Raw genomic sequence first — 24221 nt, 5'->3', positions numbered from 1 at the left:
CACCATCCTAGTGGAATGGGCTTTCACTGATTTTGGCTGCGGCAATCCAGCCACAGAATGAGCCTGCTGGATCGTGTTACAAATCCAGCGAGCAATAGTCTGCTTTGAAGCAGGAGCACCAAGCTTGTTGGATGCATACAGGATAAACAGTGACTCCGTTTTCCTGACTCTAGCCGTTCTGGCTACATAAACTTTTAAAGCCCTGACTACATCTAGTAACTCTGAATCCTCCAAGTCACGAGTAGCCACAGGCACCACAATAGGTTGGTTCATATGAAAGGATGAGACCACTTTTGGCAGAAATTGTGGACGTGTCCTCAATTCCGCTCTATCCATATGGAAAACCAGATATAGGCTTTTATGAGACAAAGCCGCTAATTCTGACACGCGCTTAGCCGAAGCCAAGGCTAATAGCATGACCACCTTCCACGTGAGATATTTCAACTCCACTGTTTTAAGTGGTTCAAACCAGTGTGATTTCAGGAAACTCAACACCACGTTAAGATCCCAAGGTGCCACTGGAGGCACAAAAGGAGGCTGAATATGCAGCACTCCTTTCACAAACGTCTGAACTTCTGGCAGAGAAGCCAACTCCTTTTGAAAGAAAATGGAAAGGGACGAAATCTGGACCTTAATTGAGCCTAACTTCAGGCCCAAATCCACTCCTGACTGAAGGAAGTGAAGGAAACGGCCCAGCTGAAACTCCTCTGTAGGAGCATTGCTGGCCTCACACCAAGAAACATATTTTCGCCATATCCGGTGATAATGTTTAGCTGTTACGTCCTTCCTAGCCTTTATCAGCGTAGGAATGACCTCCTCCGGGAATACCCTTTTCTGCTAGGATCCGGCGATCAACCGCCATGCCGTCAAACGCAGCCGCGGTAAGTCTTGGAAGAGACAGGGTCCCTGTTGCAACAGGTCCTGTCTTAGAGGAAGAGGCCACGGATCCTCTGTGAGCAATTCTTGCAGATCTGGATACCAAGTCCTTCGTGGCCAATCTGGAACAATGAGAATTGTTCTTACTCCTCTTTTTCTTATTATCCTCAGTACCTTGGGTATGAGAGGAAGAGGAGGAAATACATAGACCGACTGGAACACCCACGGTGTCACCAGGGCGTCTACAGCTACCGCCTGAGGGTACCTTGACCTGGCGCAATAGTTCTGTAGCTTCTTGTTGAGGCGTGACGCCATCATGTCTATCTGTGGTAGTTCCCACCGACTTGTAATCTGTGTGAAGACTTCTTGATGAAGTCCCCACTCTCCCGGGTGGAGGTCGTGCCTGCTGAGGAAGTCTGCTTCCCAGTTGTCCACTCCCGGGATGAACACCGCTGACAGTGCGCCCACGTGATTCTCCGCCCAGCGAAGAATCCTGGTGGCTTCCGCCGTCGCCACTCTGCTCCTTGTGCCGCCTTGGCGGTTTCCATGAGCCACTGCGGTTATGAATCAGAACCGGTTGGTCGCGAAGTAGGGACTCCGCTTCACGTAGGGCGTTGTATATGGCCCTTATTTCCAGGATGTTGATGTGAAGGCAAGTCTCCTGACTTGACCACAGGCCTTGGAAATTTCTTCCCTGTGTGACTGCCCCCCACCCCCAGAGGCTTGCATCCGTGGTCACCAGGACCCAGTCCTGAATGCCGAATCTGCGGCCCTCCAGAAGGTGAGCACTCTGCAGCCACCACAGGAGAGACACCCTGGCCCTGGGGGATAGGATGAGTAACCGATGCATCTGAAGATGTGATCCAGACCATTTGTCCAGGAGATCCCATTGAAAGGTCCTCGCATGGAACTTGCCGAAGGGAATGGCCTCGTATGATGCCACCATCTTTCCCAGGACTCGAGTGCAGTGATGCACCGACACCTTTTTTGTTTTAATAGGTCTCTGACCAGTGTCATGAGTTCCTGAGCCTTCTCCATCGGGAGATAAACCCTCTTCTGGTCTGTGTCCAGAATCATGCCCAGGAAGGGCAGACGAGTCGTAGGAATCAACTGCGACTTTGGAATATTCAGAATCCAGCCGTGCTGTCCTAACACTTCAGTAACTGCTCTCTTGACATCGCTTTTATGAGGAGATCGTCCAAGTATGGGATAATTGTGACCCCTTGCTTCCGCAGGAGTACCATCATTTCTGCCATCACCTTGGTAAATATCCTCGGTGCCGTGGAGAGACCAAACGGCAACGTCTGAAATTGGTAATGACAATCCTGTACCACAAATCTGAGGTACGCCTGATGAGGTGGATAAATGGGGACATGAAGGTATGCATCCTTTATGTCCAGAGACACCATAAACTCCCCCTCTTCCAGGCTTGCAATGACCGCTCTGAGCGATTCCATCTTGAATTTGAACCTTTTCAGGTATATGTTCAGAGATTTTAAATTCAATATGGGTCTGACCGAACCGTCCGGTTTCGGTACCACAAACATGGTCGAATAATAACCCTTCCCTTGTTGAAGGAGGGGAACCTTGACCACCACCTGCTGAAGATACAATTTGTGAATTGCAGCTAACACTATTTCCCTCTCTAATGGGGAAGCTGGCAGGGCCGATTTGAGGTATCGGTGAGGGGGCATCTCTATTGCCCAGGGATCCACCTGGGAGTGGCTGAAGTTTCGGAGACGCGCCCCCACCGGGCCTAGCTCCGCCTGTGGAGCCCCAGCGTCATGCGGTGGATTTAGTGGAAGCCGGGGAGGACTTCTGTTCCTGGGAACTAGCTGTGTTGTGCAGCTTCTTTCCTCTGCCCCTGCCTCTGGCAAGAAAGGACGCACCTCGGACTTTCTTGCCTTTTTGTGATCGAAAGGACTGCATTTGGTAATACGGTGCTTTCTTAGGTTGTGAGGGAACATATGGCAAAAAATGTGACTTTCCAGCAGTAGCTGTGGAGACCAGGTTCGAGAGACCCTCCCCAAACAGTTCCTCACCCTTGTAAGGTAAAACCTCCATGTGCCTTTTTTAGTCGGCATCGCCTGTCCATTGCCGAGTCCACAGGACCCTTCTGGCAGAAATCGACATTGCATTTATTCTAGAGCCCAGTAGGCTAATGTCTCTTTGAGCATCTCTCATATATAGGACAGCGTCTTTTATATGCCCCAGGGTCATTAATATAGTATACTTGTCTAAGGTATCAAGTTCCTCAGATAAGGTATCCGTCCATGCTGCTACAGCACTACACACCCAGGCCGACACAATTGCCGGCCTTAGTAAGGTACCTGAATGTGTATAAATGGACTTCAGGGTACCCTCTTGCTTTCTATCGGCAGCATCTTTTAGGGTGGCCGTATCCTGTGACGGCAGGGCTAACCTCTTGGATAAGCGTGTTAGAGCTTTGTCCACCCTAGGGGAGGATTCCCAGCGTAACCTGTCCGTTGGCGGGAAGGGATACGCCATAAGCATCCTCTTGGAAATCTGCAGTTTTTTATCTGGAGATTCCCAAGCTTTTTCACATAACTCATTTAGCTCATGTGAAGGGGGAAAGGTCACCTCCTGCCTTTTTTCCCCATACATATGAACCCTCTTGTCAGGGACTGGGGTTTCCTCTGTGATGTGCAACACATCCTTCATTGCTATAATCATATAATGGATGGCTTTAGCCAATTTAGGCTGTAACTTTGCATCATCATAATCGACACTGGAGTCAGAATCCATGTCGGTATCTGTGTCAACAATTTGTGTCAACAATTTGGGATAGTGGGCGCTTCTGAGGCATGGGCTGAGACCCTGACCGTCCTAAGGTTTCCGCTTTATCCAACCTTTTATGTAAGAAATTAACATTATCATTTAAAACCTTCCACATATCCATCCAATCAGGTGTCGGCGCCGTCGGCGGAGACACCACATTCATTTGCTCCTGCTCTGCTTCCACATAGCCTTCCTCATCAAACATGTCGACACAGGCGTACCGACACACCACACACACAGGGGATGCTCTTTTTTGAAGACAGTTCCCCAACAAGGCCCTTTGGAGAGACAGAGAGTATGCCAGCACACACCCCAGCGCTATATGTCCCAGGAATCACACAGTAACTTAGTGTTAACCCAGTAGCTGCTGTATATTATGTTTTTGCGCCTAATTTATGTGCCCCCCCCTCTCTTTTTACCCTCTTCTACTGTTAATCTGCAGGTGAGAGCCTGGGGAGCTTCCTCTCAGCGGAGCTGTGGAGAGAAAATGGCGCTGGTGAGTGCTGAGGAAGAAGCCCCGCCCACTCAGCGGCGGGCTTCTGTCCCGCGTTTCTGTACACTATTATGGCGGGGGCTCATACATATATACAGTGCCCAACTGTATATATGTCTAACTTTTGCCAAGAGGTCCTAATTGCTGCCCAGGGCACCCCCCCCTGCGCCCTGCACCCTACAGTGACCGGAGTATGTGGGTGTAGTGTGGGAGCAATGGCGCACAGCTGCAGTGCTGTGCGCTACCTCAGTGAAGACTGGAGTCTTCTGCCGCCGATTTCGAAGTCTTCTTGCTTCTTTCACCCGGCTTCTGTCTTCCGGCTCTGCGAGGGGGACGGCGGCGCGGCTCCGGGATCGGACGACAAAGGGTGAGATCCTGTGTACGATCCCTCTGGAGCTAATGGTGTCCAGTAGCCTAAGAAGCAGGACCTATCTTCAGAGAGTAGGGCTGCTTCTCTCCCCTCAGTCCCTCGATGCAGGGAGCCTGTTGCCAGCAGATCTCCCTGAAAATAAAAAACCTAACAAAATACTTTCTTATAGCAAGCTCAGGAGAGATCACTAAGTAGCACCCAGCTCGTCCGGGCACAGATTCAAACTGAGGTCTGGAGGAGGGACATAGAGGGAGGAGCCAGAGCACACCAGAATCCAAATTCTTTCTTAAAGTGCCCATGTCTCCTGCGGAGCACGTCTATTCCCTATGGTCCTTACGGAGTCCCCAGCATCCACTAGGACGGTAGAGAAAATAATAATAATGACATCTATGAAACCAAGCATATGGATAGTTGTGGGACGATCGCATATAACGTAAATAAGCAGGATTCCTCATCTATGTGTGCTTTAGTGCTATGCTCATGCGCAAGTTTCCTTCAGATCTGGGTACAGCACTGTTTGATAGAGTGACTCAGAGCTGTCAGCACACCCTCTACGGAGAGAACGGGAGCATTCAGGGACCTGATTTATTTATTTATTTAAATACACAGAAGATAAGCAAGAGCAATACAATGACAATGGAGAACCAGGTGAAAGTTCCTCCCTAAGTTATTTATGTTCCATGTCTCCAGATCAGTCTAGTTTGTGTACTCAATGATAGTTCTTTTTTTGCTTCTGTGCCAATGTACAGTAAGTACAGTCATGGCCAAAAGTTGTGAGAATGTCACAAGTATTGGTTTTCACAAAGTTTGCTGCTGCAGTGTTTTTAGACCTTTTTGTCAGATGTTACTATGGCATACTGAAGTAAAATTATAAGCATTTCCTAAGTGTCATAGGCTTTTATTGACAATTACATTAAGTTTATGCAAAGAGTCAATATTTGCAATGCTGACCCTTCTTTTTCAAGACCTCAGCAATTCGCCCTGGCATACTGTCAATCAACTTCTGGGCCACATACTGGCTGAAAGCCGCCCATTCTTGCCTAATCAATGCTTAGAGTTTGTCAGATTTTGTGGGTTTTTATTTGTCCAACCATCTTTTGAGGATTGACCACAAGTTCTCAATAGGATTAAGGTCTGGGGAGTTTTCTGGTCATGGACTCAAAATTTTGATGTTTGGTTCCTCGAGCCACTTAGTTATCACTTTTGCCTTATGGCAAGGTGTTCCATCATGCTGAAAAGGCATTGTTCATCACCAAACTGTTCTTGGATGGTTGGGAGAAGTTGCTCTTGGAGGATGTTTGGTACCATTTTTTATTCATGGCTGTGTTCTTAGGCAAAATTGTGAGTAGCCCACTCCCTTTGCTGAGAAGCAACCACACACGTGAATGGTCTCAGGATGCTTAACGGTTGGCATGACACAGGACTGATGGTAGTGCTCACCGTTCCTTCCCCGGACAAGCATTTTTCCAGATGCCACAACAATCTGAAAGGGGATTTATCAGAGAAAATTACTTTACCTCTCCCTGATATTTTTCCTGGAGAGAAGTGGCTTCTTTGCTGCCCTTGTCCGGAGAAGGAAAGGGAAAGTCAGAAGAGGGGCAGTCAGAAGACACAGGAGAAGGTAAGTGTATATGAGCAACAGGGGGGGGGTAGATGTGAGGGCTGGGGATGGAGAGACAGAAGGGGGCTGGCTGGAAATACAGATGGGAACTGATGTGACAGAAGGGTGCTGGTTAATGAGACAGAAGTGGGCTGGCAGGAGAGACAGAAGTGGGCTGGCTGGATAGAGAGAAGAGGACTGGCTGGATAGAGAGAAGAGGACTGGCAGGAAAGACAGAAGGGGGCTGGCTGGAGAGACATAATAGGGCTGGATGGAGAGACCGAAGAGGGCTGGCTGGAGATAAAGAAGAGGGCTGGCTGGAGAGACAGAAGAGGGCTGGCTGGAGAGACAGAAGAGGGCTGGCTGGAGAGAAAGAAGAAGGCTGTCTGGACAGTGACTGGGGAGCTGGCTGGACAGTGACTGGGGAGCTGGACACTGGGGAGCTGGCTAGACAGACACTGGGGAGCTAGAATGGTAGAAATTTGTGTGGGTACCTCTTAAAAACATCCATCATTTTCATGCTGGAATGTGACGAGTGATAACGGCAGAAAACGGCATTACCACCATGGTGAGAAAATCCTCAGTAGGAAAGGGGTTAAAGTTTGACAATAGTAGGGTTTGATATGGATTCAGTATGGGATCCCAGCGGTTGGGATCCTGGCGGTCCGGAGACCGGCACCAGAAATGTGTCAGAATCCCGGGCCACGAGCGCAGCGAGTCCCCTCGCGGGATCACTGTGCTCGCCATGCTTCGGGCCCGATAGCGAGCTTCGCTCGCCACACTTCGGGCCTGGTAGCGAGCTTCACTCTCTACGTTCTGGGCCCGATGTCTACTCCCCCTCAGGTGGTGGTGTGGGATTCCTGGACGGGAGTTACTCGTCGTTGCCTGGGTCGCAGCGGCTGCCTGTGATGTCACGCAGCCGCTGCAGCCCGCCCCCTACATGGTCCGGACACGCCTGCGTTGGAAGTCCCGCGCCCACAAAACGGCGGCAAAACGTTACCATGCCGCCCCCTCCCGCACAGCAACCGCCTCTGTCTGTCAATCAGGCAGAGGCGATCGCTAGGCAACGACAACTCTTGGCTGTCAGCCATGAGCCAGCGCACTGCAGCGCCGGCACATACGCAGTTCTGACCTGAACGCTGTGCTGCGAAGAACTGCAGTGAGCACTCAGGTCAGAATGACCCCCTATATCCAATATATATGGGTAATGGTAATTGGTTACAAATAGGTGTATACATGTTTTTATTAACAGCAAGTATAACACATCCACTTGTTTAACAAATGCTTCGGCAATTACATGTTTCTTAAAGGCAGTCAGAGTGCACATCCTGTGATAAGGGCAAAGTATCATGGGAGATAGATTGTGAATTTCTGCAGATTGCAGATGTGTTGTCTAAATCATATCAAACATCTAGTTATTCTAAACTTTCCTTAACAGATCTTTTTCTACCAACAGAACGTAATGGCATCATTCAAAATGGTTCGTAATAATGCACTTACAAAGTCTGGAAAAACCTCCCATTCACACCACTGTCTCATAGTTATTAATCAGACATCATCTGGCACATACATACATATATGGTAACGCTGGGAAGTAAATGGTTTCAGTGCTTTGCACTCACCATTGGAAGTTGTGCTGGAGGCAACTGCCTTCTCACTCACGTCTGTCCGAGTGTGGCCCTTCACTAGGGTATTCTCTACTTTTTTCTTTTCACTCATGGTAGTTCTGTGAGACTGTGCTTCCATGTTGACTTCTCATTACTTACAACCTCCCTGTTCAAAGCAAAGCAAAATATATAAGGTATTCAGTTTTAGAACACAGGAAAACATTAGTAAGATGTCACAAAAAAACAGGATTTTTTTTTAGCATCAGTGCATTCTGTACATAGCTATTGGATTAAGTTACATCAAAATATTAATAGTTTCTGTCAGAGGAACTTGCTGTGCACTGGTTAATAGCAGGACATATGATAACAGATTTATAGAAAAATGCAATCTAAAAGAAATTAAATAGCTTATCAAGTATGGCAGATACTAAACAATATTTAATAATAACCCAATATATCAAATACTCTAAAGTACTGTTAGTAACAATAGCTTTAGGACGCAAATCTTACTTGACAATTTTCTGTTGGGAGAAAGTTTTCCCTATGCACACCATCAGCAAGATAATGCAAACAAGCTTGTGATGGATAATAAAAAAAGGAATGAAATATTTGCAATGACTTAAGTCTGCCTATTTGACTGTGTATAGTACTGTACCGTACTCATAAATTTCAATGCATAGTCCCAAAAAACATTAACAGTAAAACACACTTGTTCAATCTGCGGCTGATGGGGAAAATTGTACCGATCATCTGGGCTGTGTACATGAGGCGGGGGCAGCAGGGGGGGTGTAAATAAGGAAGGCTTGCGTCTCCTCTATGGGTATCGGGAGATCGCATGTGCAGCACTTAAGAAGCGACCTCCCGCTCCCAACTGTTGCAGGAGCAATACAAGCCGTTTATCGGCTACTTCTCCTGCATCAGCACAACGTACTCACATATACAATGGATGGCCCATTCTCCCAATATCGGAAGAACTGACTGGCGATTGTATAGGTGTGTACCCACCTTCAGTGCAGTCACATAATGACCTCATCTTACAAGACCATTGTCAGATTGTACCAATAAACGCGGTCTAATACAGCTGCAAGTGCAAATTTACTAAGCAAGCGGATTGCCTAAAATTCAAAACAGCAATAATGTTAAATATATAAACAGGCAAGTTTTTTTGTAATTTTACATTTTGGGATAAAACCCAAAAAGTATGGGGGTTGCAAAAGTCGCCACTTAGCAAATCTAGCCCCAAGTGCCAAACAGCTGGATCTTACAGATTTGGCAGGCATATTCATGGCCAAACACGAATAAGATAATACAGGTTGAGTCTCCCTTATCCAAAATGCTTGGGACCAGACGTATTTTGGATATCGGATTTTTCCGTATTTTGGAATAATTGCATACCATAATGAGATATCATGGTGATGTAACCTAAATCTAAGCACAGAATGCATTTATGTTACATATACACCTTATATACACAGCCTGAAGGTAATTATAGACAATATTTTTTATAACTTTGTGTATTAAACAAAGTGTGTGTACATTCACACAATTCATTTATGTTTCATATACACCTTATACACACAGCCTGAAGGTCATTTAATACAATATTTTTAATAACTTTGTGTATTAAACAAAGTTTGTGTACATTGAGCCATCAAAAAACAAAGGTTTCACTATCTCACTCTCACACAAAAAAGTCCGTATTTCGGAATATTCCGTATTTCGGAATATTTGGATAAGGGATACTCAACCTGTATAAAGTTCTAAAACTGATCTATCTATGCCATTGGGAATATTATTAACAGATTTACTGTAATAGCCTTATAACATCTAAATGATAACAACATATTCTCTTTCATAAGTTACTAAGTTTTCATATAACAAGAGTTTTTTATGATAGATTTTGTAGCTGCGAAGACTGATGTGTGTGCTGTATAACCAAATGAAGCTCTTCACTACTGTATTGGAGAAACCTGGAATACGTTTGGGGCTATCCTTGTAGCTTTGTTTTATAGCTTGACCACGTGTGCATTCTGATTCTGCATGTGTTTTTTTTTTTTTGCCATTCAAAAACTAGTGGTGCTGTAAAAGAAAAATAGTACTAGAATGTTTGTGCAGCACTTAAACAAAAACAAGCATTCACGTGGTTAGGTGTCTGTGACAGAATCAGAGTACAAGTTATAACCAAACATAACCAAACACATCTCATGTTGACCAATTACCAAGTACATCAGTGTACATGAACATACTGTTGAACTATGATTAGGCTTTAGGAAAATAAGAAGCATAATGTATATCACCCATGCATCAAGCAACAGTCTTCTGCAAGCAGAGCATGTTTTACCACATACGATCTAGAGAAGATGGGCTTTTAATCACTGTATAGAGGGTGTTGATGGCTGCAGCATTTCTCAGCCTTTTACTTAATGCTGATTTAACTAGGATGGGGATCTTTTATTTGTACAAGCAAAGCTAACATTTGTACTGTAATATTATGAGTATGGCCTCAGTGATATTAATAATCATAATAATATATGAGATCATGCACTAATGCACTACTTACTGTGAAGTATAATGATATTAAGTAAATGAGCAGTTCTGTGGCCATCTCAACATACTTATCCCACAGTAGGGAATGTGTTATTACAAATAACATACCAATCTAATAAAATAAATAAATATGCACATTGAAAGAGATACAGGGGGGTGATTTATCAAAGCTTACAGGGGGAGATGTATCAGACATTGGAGAGAGATAAAGTTCCAACCAATCAGCTTCTACCTGATTTTTCAAGCACACCTGTGAAATGGCAGTTAGAATCTAATTGGCTGGTACTTTATCTTCACTTTATTGCTCTCCAAGGTTTGATATATATCCCCCGGAGAGAGATAAAGTGGAGTAAAAAGAACGAACTAATCAGCTCCTGTCATTTTTCAAACACAGCCTGTAAACGGACAGTTAAAAGCTGTTTGGTTAGTACATTCTCTCTCTCCACTTTATCTCTCTCCAAGCTCTGATAAATCTGACAATGACATAGACCAGTAGTTCCCAAATTCGGTGTCGTGGTAACCCAGGGCCCTGCAGGGCACTCACAATGGTGCTTCGAGTAGGTGGTCTGGACCATTCCCAAATCATGCATCTCCCCCTCTTCAGCCATTTTTCCTACTCTACTGCATGATGTGGTAAGATAAACTATAGTAGCACTTAGTGGCTGCCATCAGAAGCGACATAGAAAAACAGAAACACAATCATGTCCACCACCAAGTAACTGAACCTAAATATGACAAGTAAGCACAAACATTCTTATGTTATTCATATTTGCTTAGTATTTAAATAGGAAAAGTTTGGCCTGTGGGTACCGTGAAAAAATGACCAAGGCATTTAGGGTGGTGCAATACTAGATAGTATGGAACCACTGACATACACTGATATTAGCATCGACAGGGAAAGAAGCAATAGCTCTCCTATTCACGCTTCCACATTGCTTACCAATCTGACACCATTGCACAGATGGGTTCAGTAGTACTGCATACCGTACAGATCAAGACGAGGCCAGTGACTGACACTCAGCAACTAGAAAGTTACATTATCAACATTTAATATTAATGGACTATGCTACATTTGCTAAGATTCATAAAACCATAATCAGAACCGCAGCCAAGTTTATAAAGGAAGGAGAAGGCAAGAGAGGCGAACAGCAATTAAAAAAACATCTTCTGCAGTCTATTATCATACCTCCAAAAGGGATGCAATCAACTTGCTGGCTGTCGGATTCCAAGCAGTCAGAATACAGATGCCGGAATCCCTACAGCCCACAATGTCAACAGCTGGAATCCTGGTGCACAGGGGCTATTCCCACTCGTGGGTGTCCACGACACCCATAGGGTGAGAATAGAACCTGTGTCGAGCAAAGTAAGCCATCAAACCCGCAGCGTTATGATTGCAGCAAGCCCACAAGGGGACTCTTAGTGCTCGCCCCACTGCCGGCATTCTGGCGGACGAGACGCTGCTGTCTGGATCTTGACAGCCGGCATCCCGCCCGCTGGCAAATAGTATGTAACATCTGCCAAAGGCAGAGATATATGTTTCAAAGGTGTTTATGCACCTAAGGGTATAAGTGGAAAGAGGATTTGCACACATTGGTGATTAATGAATGCACCTCTGCAATCAATTAAGAGAAGTATATCATGTTTTAGTCATATGTGTGGTTGTTATTATTATTTTTCTCACAGTGACTCACACCACACTTTTGGTTGTATTTGTTTGGTACATACTGTCGCCAGGATTGTCTCCAACTAACTGACTGCTTATCAGCATCATTGGTTCTAGAGTGGAACTGAGAGGTTTTCCTGGTAGCGTGGTATTGTTTGAATCACCAAATAGTGTTAATCCCCATTTATAGTTTCTAGCCATTACACAGGTCCATAGGCTGTACATTACTTTTACATCCACAGCCTAGTTGAGTTGAGAAGAGTCCCATTGCCTGCTGGTAGTCTTAGGAAGGGGGAGGTGTATATATTTTTTTAAGCCACTGCATAGAGGCAACAACCCTGCATTGACTAAAACTGCTGAGCCCCTGCTACACTGGATGCTGTCCAGCAATGATGTTGGTAAAGCTATGGGGAAGGGGGTAGTAGGCTGTCTGGTTTTCAGTTTTTAGTTTTTTGTTTTTTTACAAAGTGCATTGTGTGAAAGACCCATTTTTAAATGATTTATTTACTGCATGTTAAAGTGAGAACTATAGGGGTGGGAGAGGCCGCGCTGATTCCGTTATTGCTGCAGGACCAAGCCCCATAAGAAGTAATGGGGGAGTAGTGGTTTCCAGACTATAGACAATCTCTGGTCACTGCAGTTTTTATGAAGGGACAATTTTATCCATTTTCCAGTGGATGTTATTTATTTGCAGAATTGATGGCAGATTATGAGCATCTGAGAATTTGAGAATTAATTTACAAGAGGTAAATTTTTATTCAACCACATTTTGCATCAGCCAAACAGATGTCAATCTGTGATAGGACACGCATGTATTCAATATCAATAGATTAAACTATTTTATAATTGCCTTTGTATTCAATTATTTTATGGTATAATATTTAACAAAGTATTTCTTTCTTAAAATGAGAGAAGGCCAAGCTGCCACACAGCTCATTGTGACAGGTCTGACTCTGACACGCTGCATAGGGGAGATGCCAGGCTAAGAGCATTTACTTAAAACCTGGCCACACACAGGTTGCTAAATGTTGCTAAATCTCCAACTTGGGTGGTCATTCCGAGTTGATCGCTAGCTGTATTCGTTTGCTGTGCAGCGATGAGTCAAAAAAATCGGCACTTCTGAGCATGCGTATGCGGCGCAATGCGCACGCACGACTTACTATTACAACGAACAATGTAGTTTCACACAGGGTCTAGCAAAGCTTTTCAGTCGCACTGCTGGCCGCAGAGTGATTGACATGAAGTGGGCGTTTCTGGGTGTCAACTGACCTTTTCAGGGAGTGTTCGGAAAAATGCAGGCGTGCCAGCAAAAATGCAGGTGTGGCTGGGCGAACGCAGGGCATGTTTGTGACGTCAAAACAGGAACCGAACAGTCTGAAGTGATCGCAAGCGCTGAGTAGGTCTGAAGCTACTCTGAAACTGCACAAATTTTTTTTGTAGCCGCTCTGCAATCCCTTCGTTCGCACTTCTGCGAAGCTAAAATACACTCCCAGTGGGCGGCGGCATAGCGTTTGCACGGCTGCTAAAAACTGCTAGCGAGCGAACTCGGAATGACCACCTTGGCCAAATGATTCCTTCAATTTCAATAGTATTATTAGTAGGCCATTTTTAGGTACTAATCTCTTATATTGGCTCGAATGGTCAATAATTGTTTTAATATCACAAAGCTCATGACCAGCATAATGCCTGGTGGATATAAAATTAATGTATGAGGAACTGGGAATTAAAAAAATAAGCTGTAAATACTGTTGAAACACAATACATGAAAAAGTGTCAAGTATATTACTTCTGGCGAGGTATGTCCTAACATGGACACCTTCTATTATTACTCATCAAGGGGTATATGCAATTCACGGCGAATCGCGGCAAATTATCGCCGTTTTTTAATTCGACACAATTCGACAGGTGAATTCCGGCAGGTGGCTGCCGGAATTCACCATATTCAATGAAAAACGGATTCGACATTCCCGCGGGCGAAAAACGGCCGATTTGCCGGATTTCGCCGCGAATTAAAAAAACGGGAAAAAACGGGAAAAACCCGGAAAAAAATGGCGTGGGGTCCCCCCTCCAAAGCATAACCAGCCTCGGGCTCTTCGAGCTGGTCCTGGTTCTAAAAATGCGGGGACAAAATTGACATAGGATCCCCCGTATTTTTAAAACCAGCACCGGGCTCTGCGCCTGATGCTGGTGCAAAAAACACGGGGGACAAAAAGAGTAGGGGTCCCCCCGTATTTTATACACCAGCATCGGGCTCCACTAGCTGGACAGATGCCACAGCCGGGGGTCACTTTTATACAGCGCCCTGTGGCCGTGGCATTAAATATCCAACTAGTCACCCCTGGCCGGGGTACCCTGGGGGAGTGGGGACCCCTTCAATCAAGGGGTCCCCCCCCCCAGCCACCCAAGGGCCAGGGGTGAAGCCCGAGGCTGTCCCCCCCATCCAAAGGCTGCGGATGGGAGGCTGATAGCCTTGAGTAAAATGACAGAATATTGTTTTTTCCAGTAGTACTACAAGTCCCAGCAAGCCTCCCCCGCAAGCTGGTACTTGGAGAACCACAAGTACCAGCATGCGGGAGAAAAACGGGCCCGCTGGTACCTGTAGTACTACTGGAAAAAAAATACCCAAATAAAAACAGGAGACACACACCGTGACAAGTACAACTTTATTACACACCGCCGACACACACATACTTACCTATGTTGACACGCCGACTGGCACAGTCTCCGACGATCCGAGGGTACCTGTGAAAAAAATTATACTCACCTGCCAGTGTCCAGAGATAAATCCACGTCCAGAGATCAAATCCTCGTACTTGGCAAAATAAAAACACGCACACCCGTACCAACGGACTGAAAGGGGTCCCATATTGACACATGAGACCCCTTTCCACGAATGCCGGGACACCACGTGACTCCTGTCACTGAGGTCCCTTCAGCCAATCAGGAAGCGCTACTTCCGTGGCGCTCACCTGATTGGCTGTGCGCGTGTGACCTCAGACAGCGCATCGCAAAGCCTCTCCCATTACTTTCAATGGTGGGAACTTTGCCGTCAGTGGTGGGGTTACCCGCGGTCAGCCGCTGACCGGCGGGTGACCCCATCGCTAGCCGCAAAGTTCCCACCATTGAATATAATGGAGAGGCTTTGCGATGCGCTGTCAGCTCAGACGCGCACAGAGCCAATCAGCAGAGTGCAAGGACGTTGCGCTCGCTGATTGGCTTACGAGACCTTTCAGTGACAGCTGTCACGGGGGGGGTTTCTCTGCATTCGTGGAAAGGGGTCCCATGTGTCAACATGGGACCCCTTTCAGTCCGTGTGGTACGGGTGTCCGGTTTGTTTTTTTGACAAGTTCGTGGATTTACCTCTGGACCATGGATGAGGTGAGTGTATTTATCTTTTCTTTTCAGGTACCCCTGGATTCTACTTGGAGAAGAGGACCGATTTCGGCGTGTGAACATAGGTAAGTATGTGTGTCGACGCATGAAATAAAGTTTTACTTTCACGGTGTCGGTCTCCTGTTTTTATTTGGGTATTTTTTTTCCAGTAGAACTACAGGTACCAGCGGGCCCGTTTTTCTCCCGCATGCTGGTACTTGTGGTTCTCCAAGTACCAGCTTGCGGGGGAGGCTTGCTGGGACTTGTAGTACTACTGGAAAAAACAATATTCTGACATTTTTCTCAAAGCTATCAGCCTCCCATCCGCAGCCCTTGGATGGGGGGGAAAGCCTCAGGCTTCACCCCTGGCCCTTGGGTGGCTGGGGGGGGGGGACCCCTTGATTGAAGGGGTCCCCACTCCCCCAGGGTACCCCGGCCAGGGGTGACTAGTTGGATATTTAATGCCACGGCCGCAGGGCGCTGTATAAAAATGACCCCCGGCTGTGGCATTATCTGTCCAGCTAGTGGAGCCCGATGCTGGTGTATAAAATACGGGGGACCCCTACTCTTTTTGTCCCCCGTATTTTTTGCACCAGCATCAGGCGCAGAGCCCGGTGCTGGTTTTAAAAATACGGGGGAACCCCTGTCAATTTTTTCCCCGCATTTTTAGAACCAGGACCAGCTCGAAGAGCCCGAGGCTGGTTATGCTTTGGAGGGGGGACCCCACTCCATTTTTTTCAGGGATTTTACCATTCCATCCAAAAAAAGAAAAAAAAAATATTTTTAAAAATATATAAATAATACTTGTGCCTCCAAAAAAGACAAACCAAGTACCTAATCCCTTCTAATATAAATAGATATGATATTACCAAGAAAAAAAAACACAAAAAAAACATGTTTTAATTTTTTTTTATTAGTTTCACCCTCCAAAGTGTTGCGGATTGAAAATGACGAATTTACTGTCTAAAAGCACTGTTGTCGAATTTCCAAACTTCCATTGAATAGACTTTGGTCAAATTGCAGCATGTGTATCATTGCAAAAAAGTCGAATTTGTCAAAAGTCGAATTTCAAAAAGTCGAATTTTGAAAGTCCGTTTTTTTGTCGGAAAGTACTGAATTGCATTGTTGAATTTTTTTTTTTGGGCGAAAAATTCCCGAAATTCGACAATTTCGGGAATTCGACCGCAATTGCATATACCCCTTAAAGAGTAGTAATGTTAGAAGTTGACAAAGATATGAATATCTTTCACATATGTATATAAAAGTAACACACTAATTACAATTAGTGAACTAATATACACTAATTGTTCATAACAATAATAATGATTTTAATTGGAACTAAATTCCCTAAGGGCTGATGTCAGCCGACCCGCCCTAGCAGTTAACAAAAACAACAACAATTATCTGAAATAACGAATCAGGAGACATGAATGGCAGGAAAAGGGTCAGCTTTATTTTAAACTATAAAATTAGAGAGGTGATAGCTGTGGCCAGGCTGACCTCGGGGCTAATTGTATAGCCCGGGAGGATCAATTAGTCCACGGTAAATTACAGTAGCTATTTGAATTCCCCCATAGTAGTAAATGAAGAATGACCAGAACTCAGGGGCAAATGTATAAAACAGTGTGTGCCCAGTGACAGGGGCACTATGCGCCCCTGTCAATATCGGCGCGACCATCTTTGAGATAGCATGCCGATATGCAATGCAATGTAAAAACAGTGGCACTGACTGTTATGACACCTGCAGCTATTGATTTTGATAGTTGCAGGTGTCGCTGCCCATACACCACAGCCAGGGACAGCGCGTCCCTAGCTGCTGCGGGTGCCGGCTCCTGGCTGCATGTGATATCTTGCAAGGCTGGGCGGGACACTAGGCTGATGCGCTGTGGCCACTGATAGGCATCGCCGGAGGGGGGAGTTCTCACTCCCGCTCTCCGGCAGCCACATATTAAAAACATCTCAGCGCTATTGCTTCCCACTTCGCGTCGGTAAAGAGGTGAAGTGGGAAGAGTGATACCGGCACGATACTGCCAGAGCATTGCCAACCACTCAAGGCCTAAATGTGGGACAACTGCCAAACCATCACCTGTAACTAAAGGTATCCAAACTCCCCTATCAATGACACAAAAAGGCCCACCTGGACAGGCGGTGTCACTGACCCAGTAGGGCAGAATCAGCCACGTACTGGCAGGGAGAGCACTTCTAAATGACTATTGCTCCCATACTTTCTTGGTTCACACTCACAACATGATTCCAACAACTAAACTAGGCCAAGACTTTATATAATCAACTCGATAACAATGAAACTCCACCTAACATATAGACACTCTTCCCAGCAACACAGAAACACACTTTATTTGCCAAGTGATGAAAATTGTATGCTGATCAGCCTTGGGGTTTAAACCCCTCAAGTAATATAAAATGCATTGCTTAATTCTGTCTGTTATGAAAAACAGTAAGAAGTATCACTAATTCTATCATTTACAATTATGGGTATCTATTGAAATTTCCAGCAGACGATAGAAAAGTTATAGGGGCACTGCCATGTCTAAAGCTGGGTACACACTTATTGATGTGTACCCAGTCCATCATAGCTGCTGACAGGAACTGCATGCAGCGAGTGCATACACACTTGTCAATGCCAGGGACTGATGGGGTGGGGCGACATTTTATTGGTAACGAAATCCCCTGTCGACCCTGCTGTGACAACAGGGGATGTCGGTAGTGACCCACGGGAGCGCGCATATCATACATACGTAATAGTCTAGTGTGTACCCAGCTGAAGTCTTAGGAGGTGTGCAGAAAATGTTTTTGTTATTATTACTTATATTTTATATGATTTATTTATTTTTTCTTTGACCTACTTTTGAAAATCTACAAACCAAAACTTTGGATATACAACACTAATCATCCTCCATATATTCCATAGCAAACCTGAAAAGTTGGAAACTACTTATAACATATGAACAATTGTTCTAATAGTGAAACAGTATGCATAAAATAGTGAAAAAGTATGCATAAATGGGGTGTGGTATGCAAGGTCGACCACACTTAGGTCGACAGTGTCTAGATCAACCACTATAGGTCGACAGTAAGTAGGTCAACATGGTTTCTAGGTTGACAGGGACTCTACGTCGACATGTACTAGGTCGACATGACAGAAGGTCGACATGAGTTTTTGCACTTTTTTGGGTGTCATTTTCTCCATACAGTGACCGGGATCCCCAATTAGTGCACCGCGTCCCCTCCCATGTCTCGTTTCGCTCGCCATGCTTCAGGCAAGGTACCTCGCTCTGCTCGGCACAGGTTACCGTTCCCAATTGTAGTCCACGTGGACAGTAAAGTATGAAAAGGTTCTAAAAAGTAAAAGAAATGTGAAAAACTCATGTCGACCTTTTGTCATGTCGACCTAGAACATGTCGACCAAGAGTCCCTGTCGACCTAGAAACCATGTTGACCTACTTACTGTTGACCAATAGTGGTCAACCTAGACAGTGTCGACCTAAGTGTGGTCGACTTAGAGATCGTATACCGCATAAATGTCCCATGGCTAAATAATATTACAAATTGCTAACAAAAGAACTAAGGATGTAAAATCTACAATTTCTTACTGATAAAATCGAAAATGTCAAATTGTCACAACTAGTAACATACATATTACTTAATTTGTAATACACAAAGGCATTACATGGGGATGGCTTTTTGTTATAGGAAACAGATAAAAGTCACTGCTCAGGAGTAATAGCTATAGTAAGTTCAGCTATACAAGTATTTTTTGTGTTCATTTGCTATGTAAACATTTATTTTAAGGAAAAAATACCAGAATTAGGGAATATGAAGCTTGTTTTTTATATATCTGTGTGATAAAATGTCAATACTTGTCAAGGCCTGTTACTGTAGAGTATGTCACGGCTCTGAACTTTCATATAGGATAAACATTCTTTCCTTAATGCAAACATCTCTGGTCTTACTTCATCCAACCATGGAGCAGCCATTTCTAATTCTCCTTCAGGCATGAACCCAGTGGACAATTCATTCCAGACCCCTACTAAAACTTAATCCCTCTCATACCAGCAACTTGCCTTCAGGTCTGTCTTTCTTTCAAGACCGTGAATGCGATTACAGTCGGGTTACTAGTATTATAATCCCCTCTATGAGTAAAGTTGCTTGTAATGTATTAATCTGGGCAGTGGTTCATCTCCAGCCAACATACTGTCCAATAAAGAAGGTGGCTGATAATGTACAAAGGGGGTTATTCAGGTTTGTAAGCAAACCAAAAAAGTTAGCAATTGGGCAAAACCATGTTGCACTGCAGATGAGGCAGATGTAACATGTGCGGGAGGGGGCGTTAGAACGCCGTTGGCGCGGCGCGGTCCGGACAACGGAAGCGTGTCCAGACCGTTGGGGGGGCGGGCCGCGGTGGCTGCATAACAACACACGCAGCCGCTGCGACCCGGGATGTGGCGGGTAGCTCCATGCCAGAGCGCAGGAGCTGCGCAGGTAGGGAGCTATTCGCCATGTACAAAAGCATCGCCGCCGTGCGATGTTTTTGTACCTGTGCGGGAGAGGCAGGGACTGACATGCAGGGCGGACTAGCCGTGTGCTGGGCGTCCCCCCGCATGTCAGAGTAGCTGATTGTAGATGTGCTAAACAAATTGTCAATATTATACATTATACCCCTTTCACAGAGAATGTGAAATTACCGGGTAAAGAAGATCCACCTGGTAATTTGACGATTAACAGGTCCTTTTTCTGTGTGAAAGGGTCAATCGAGGTTGAAATTCCGGGGACTTCGACCCTGGAATTTACCAGGGTTGGAGACCCGGGAATTTCAACCCAGGTTGATCCTTTCACACAGACGAAATACCCGCGTTGATCCGCAAATTACCAGGTAGAAATTGTTGACCTGGTAATTTGCTTGTCTGTGTGAAAGTGGGGGTCAGACAGGGACCGGCAAAACGACCGGGTAAAAGCCGGGACTTTCAGACATTTCTGTCTGAAAGTGGTATTAGACACATTGCATTCCAGGACCAACAAATAACTCCAACAAATGTACAGTATATTTACATGAAACAAACTTGAAATATACTCGTCCCTATATGGAGTACACAGAAATAAATGCATATATTCACAGGTATACAGATTTGCAAACCAAAAGGTGTTTCTTGCTGCTGACAAAACACACCTAAACCGGGGAGTATATAAACAAATTAAATATCACAGGCTTCAACTCCATCACTTTTCTTAGTGTCAGTCATATTTCATTCAAGTAAATGTATATTTCAAGTTTTAAATAAAGCTAATTTTAGCATGGTAATGTATATTATACTGTATCAATTATTTTAGAAGTCACTACAGAGTGCAATAACCTGTACAAAGGCACACTACCAGAGGCCTGTACTTGGTTACTGACCACTAAAGTGACTTGTAGAATGCTTATAACATAAAATACAAGATACATCATCTCCTATAAATATGACAAGCAGTAACATCAGTTGTTTGTATTATAAAGGACCATCCTTCTTCCACTCAAAGCAATATTTACAAGTGACATGAAGCTACAGTGCTAGTAAGGAGTTTAAATTATGTATCCTGAGGCGGGGACAGATATTGCACACCTGTCATGTCTTACACAAACTGACATAAACATTTGTCATTAGTGAGATGTACTCTATAAAATACAAATTATTCACACTATCAACAAGGGGGAAACTAGTCATTTAGAATGTTGTAGCAAGAAAAAGTGCACTTTTATAATAATAATAATAATAATAATAATAATTCTACTTCTCAGACAAAACAGTCCTTCTGAGATAGCCGTCACTGATTGTCTCATGATAGGCATATCCCTGGGAAAGCCAAATCTACTAGTCAGTGGGATCTTTTAGACACTTGCCTGGTGTGGTCGCATCAGATGCGACAGTATCATGGAGCCAGCAGTTTCCTGGCTCAGCCCACCCGGACTACCGGTTGTCACAACAATATCCCCCCATGGCTGGTCTACAGAATGGCACTGTGGCTGCAGGAAGACATTCATCCTGCAGTTCGGGCTAAGGAAAGCTGCAACCTCCCTTCTCTCCCCCTAGCAACAGGCACTGCCTGGGGACTACTGCAAGTGGCGATCTTAAAAGGATCAGCTAGCAGCCAAGCCTCCCCTGCCCTCTCCCCCTCCCAGTCAGCAGTGCGTCATGGGTGATCCTTAAACAGGGCATACATGCTGATATAAAATGCCCGTCAGACCTACAGGCATTTTATCTGACAGTCTCACACCCTTCAGAGAGCATGGGCATACACTGTGTGATCTCTTACAGTGTATGGCACCCAATATATGTGCTGCTCCCTTGGTAAGGAGACATTTTCCCATTTCTCCCCAGTGAAGGAATAGTGAATGTTCTCCCGTTGGTTGTTGCACTGCATAAAATGCCCAATGACGTCAACATGATGAGGCTGACACATCGTATCGGACGATCATGCTGGACGAACTAGCATACCCAACTGATTGATATTTTCAGATCGATCATGTACAAATACATTGTACAGTTATCTGGGCGATTGTTATCAGGCGGATCAACAAGATAACTGTATAGTGTATGCCCACTCCCCCTGCCGCAGGCTGATCTTCTTGTAGGAATGTAAGTCCTCCAAGAAGTGGAACAAAATTCTGTTATATATAGTGAAAGCAAAAAAGGTTTTTGATGCGTGCATGTGTGTTTGTGTGTTGTGTGTTTGTGTTGGAGCTTGAAATGCACAGAAATCGATTTAATATGGCCAATTGGTGTAAATAGAAAAGAGAATACTTTGCAAAAGCAGCAGCACAAACTTGTGATACAAATCTAGTGAATCTGTGTTATGGGGCAATTCAATTAGCTGCGAGGTTCGGTGGTAACTTTGCGCATTATGATACTGTGTAATTACGGCAACTACTTTAATGCTAAAATTGCTCATCTTTTATCGAACCTCTAGGAGGTGCAAGCAAAAATAAAGTAAAATTATTAAATACACATTGATGTTCAGGAATCGTTCCCTTAGTTAAAATAATTGAAAGCTGATAATAAATGTAAATTTATTTTGCAAGAGATACGGAGAGGTGAGAGAGGAAAACAGTCTTCTAATGGCAGGATGTATTGAAGATGTGATTTCGAAAATAATGATGACAAGACTGGGGGGGCATATGTATTAACACTTGGAAAGTGATAAAGTGAGGAAAGATAAACTACCAATCAGCTCCTGTCATTTTTCAAACACAGCCTATAACTTTGCATTTAGGAGCTGATTGGCAGGTACTTTTTCTCTCCAAGGCTAAGTACATATGCCCCTAAATAAGAATCTGGGCCTGAGAATAAATAACTTAGGAGATTTGAGGAGAGCTTCTGAAGAAAGAAAATAAATGTTGTTTTCGGGACATGTTGAACTTCACATAGTATTGGAATATATGTTTAGAGATAGAAATAGTTGGTCACACAAGACAGTAGAGAAAGAGGTAGCTTCGGATGTAGTCTGCACAGATGTGGTGCTAGAGGCCAAATGAGCAATTTACAGTAGCTCACCAAAAGAAGAGGTATACAGTGAGAAAACCATAGAGCTGACAAGATATGTTTGTGGGACTCCAATTGAGAGCAGGAGTGAAGAAGAGTTTGTGCTTTTGCTTTATTCTCAGGAGAGACCTATATTCCAAACATGGATACATTCCTTTACTGGTGTTTATTCATGTACATCTATTGGAACTGTTGATCTATATGTAATCTGCCACATAGGAAGAAAAGAATTTGGATTTTGGACCATTCTCATACAAGTGGGAAAAGCTATTTTTTCATGTGACTGCCAAAGGTATCAGTGTTCCTTAAAACTATGCCAGACCTTCATTAGACTAGCTATTGTTTAAAATAGGGACATATAGGCTATGGGACATATTTATTAATTATCGGGCTCCAGACCCAGTAATTAAAATTTTATAACGCCGCTTATCACAGCAATATGAAATTGCTGTTCACCTGAATGTATTAATGATCACTCCGATAACTGCTGAGGTATGAACAGGGGAAACTTAACATTTGTGGGTACCCACAAAAACACCTGAAAATATGAATTGATGAAAGGGCCCCAATATAACAGCAGACATGAAAAAAATAGGGAGGTTCCTGCTTATGAAATAATATTGGAAATAACAAGTCATTGAACTTTCTCAGGGGAGTTCCAAGGATATGAAAGAAAGCCAAAGAAAATATTTTTACTTTTCTACTATTTTGTGGTTTGTCTAAGGAGAGAGATGCTGTCCAACTTATTCATAAGTGGGTGTAGATAGGTGACTGCTATGACTACTACAGCAAAAATAATGGAATGCAATGGATATATATATATATATATATATATATATATAAACACTATAAACACTATAAACACAACATAATACACTTGTCCAACTTCATGATTCTAATATCCAAAGAATCACGGCTTTTCAGTAACCAGTTGTACAGATTCCATTCTTGGAATACATATACTGACCATTTAAAGGTTGTGAACAACTGCTAGCTGTGTACTGCTTAGGGCTGTAACATGATAACAAAGTGCTCATAAATGCAGTCAATGAGTGTGTACTGTATCTGTATTTTCATACTATGACTTCCTCTACAGAGAGTCAAGTGAGTGTTCTTGAGTGTTCTTGAATAGCGCTACATTTAGAGTCATTTGCACATTGCTGACCTTTTAGTACAAGTCATCATCTGCCAGTTGCTATAAAGCAATTGTACTAGTTTCCTACAGACCATTCATTCCTGGTTTGCACTAAAAAGGAAAATAATTTTATTTCTTGACCAAACTATGTATTCCAATAAGTGACAGCCTAACAAGTCAATCTTGAAATTATCTGTAGCCTCACATGCTTTGTCACTTTGGTT

At 44.2% G+C, this 24221-nt stretch overlaps 1 protein-coding gene across 5 annotated transcripts in view; it reads right to left on the bottom strand.

The window, feature by feature from the left end:
• Positions 1-24221, bottom strand: part of GLI3 (GLI family zinc finger 3) — a 313081-nt gene that overhangs the window by 275858 nt on the left and 13002 nt on the right. For 4 of the 5 annotated variants that reach the window (XM_063922481.1, XM_063922483.1, XM_063922484.1 and 1 more), the window contains exon 2: positions 7761-7911. In XM_063922481.1, the coding sequence (XP_063778551.1) occupies positions 7761-7884 (124 nt within the window). In that variant the 5' untranslated portion in view covers positions 7885-7911. Of the gene's footprint in view, positions 1-7760; positions 7912-24221 lie in introns of those variants that run through there. The other variant, XM_063922485.1, reaches the window with a different exon arrangement.

Source organism: Pseudophryne corroboree, chromosome 5, assembly GCF_028390025.1.
Source record: "Pseudophryne corroboree isolate aPseCor3 chromosome 5, aPseCor3.hap2, whole genome shotgun sequence".
In the NCBI taxonomy this organism is placed as follows: Eukaryota; Metazoa; Chordata; class Amphibia; order Anura; family Myobatrachidae; genus Pseudophryne; species Pseudophryne corroboree.
This window is presented reverse-complemented; position numbering and strand designations above follow the sequence as displayed.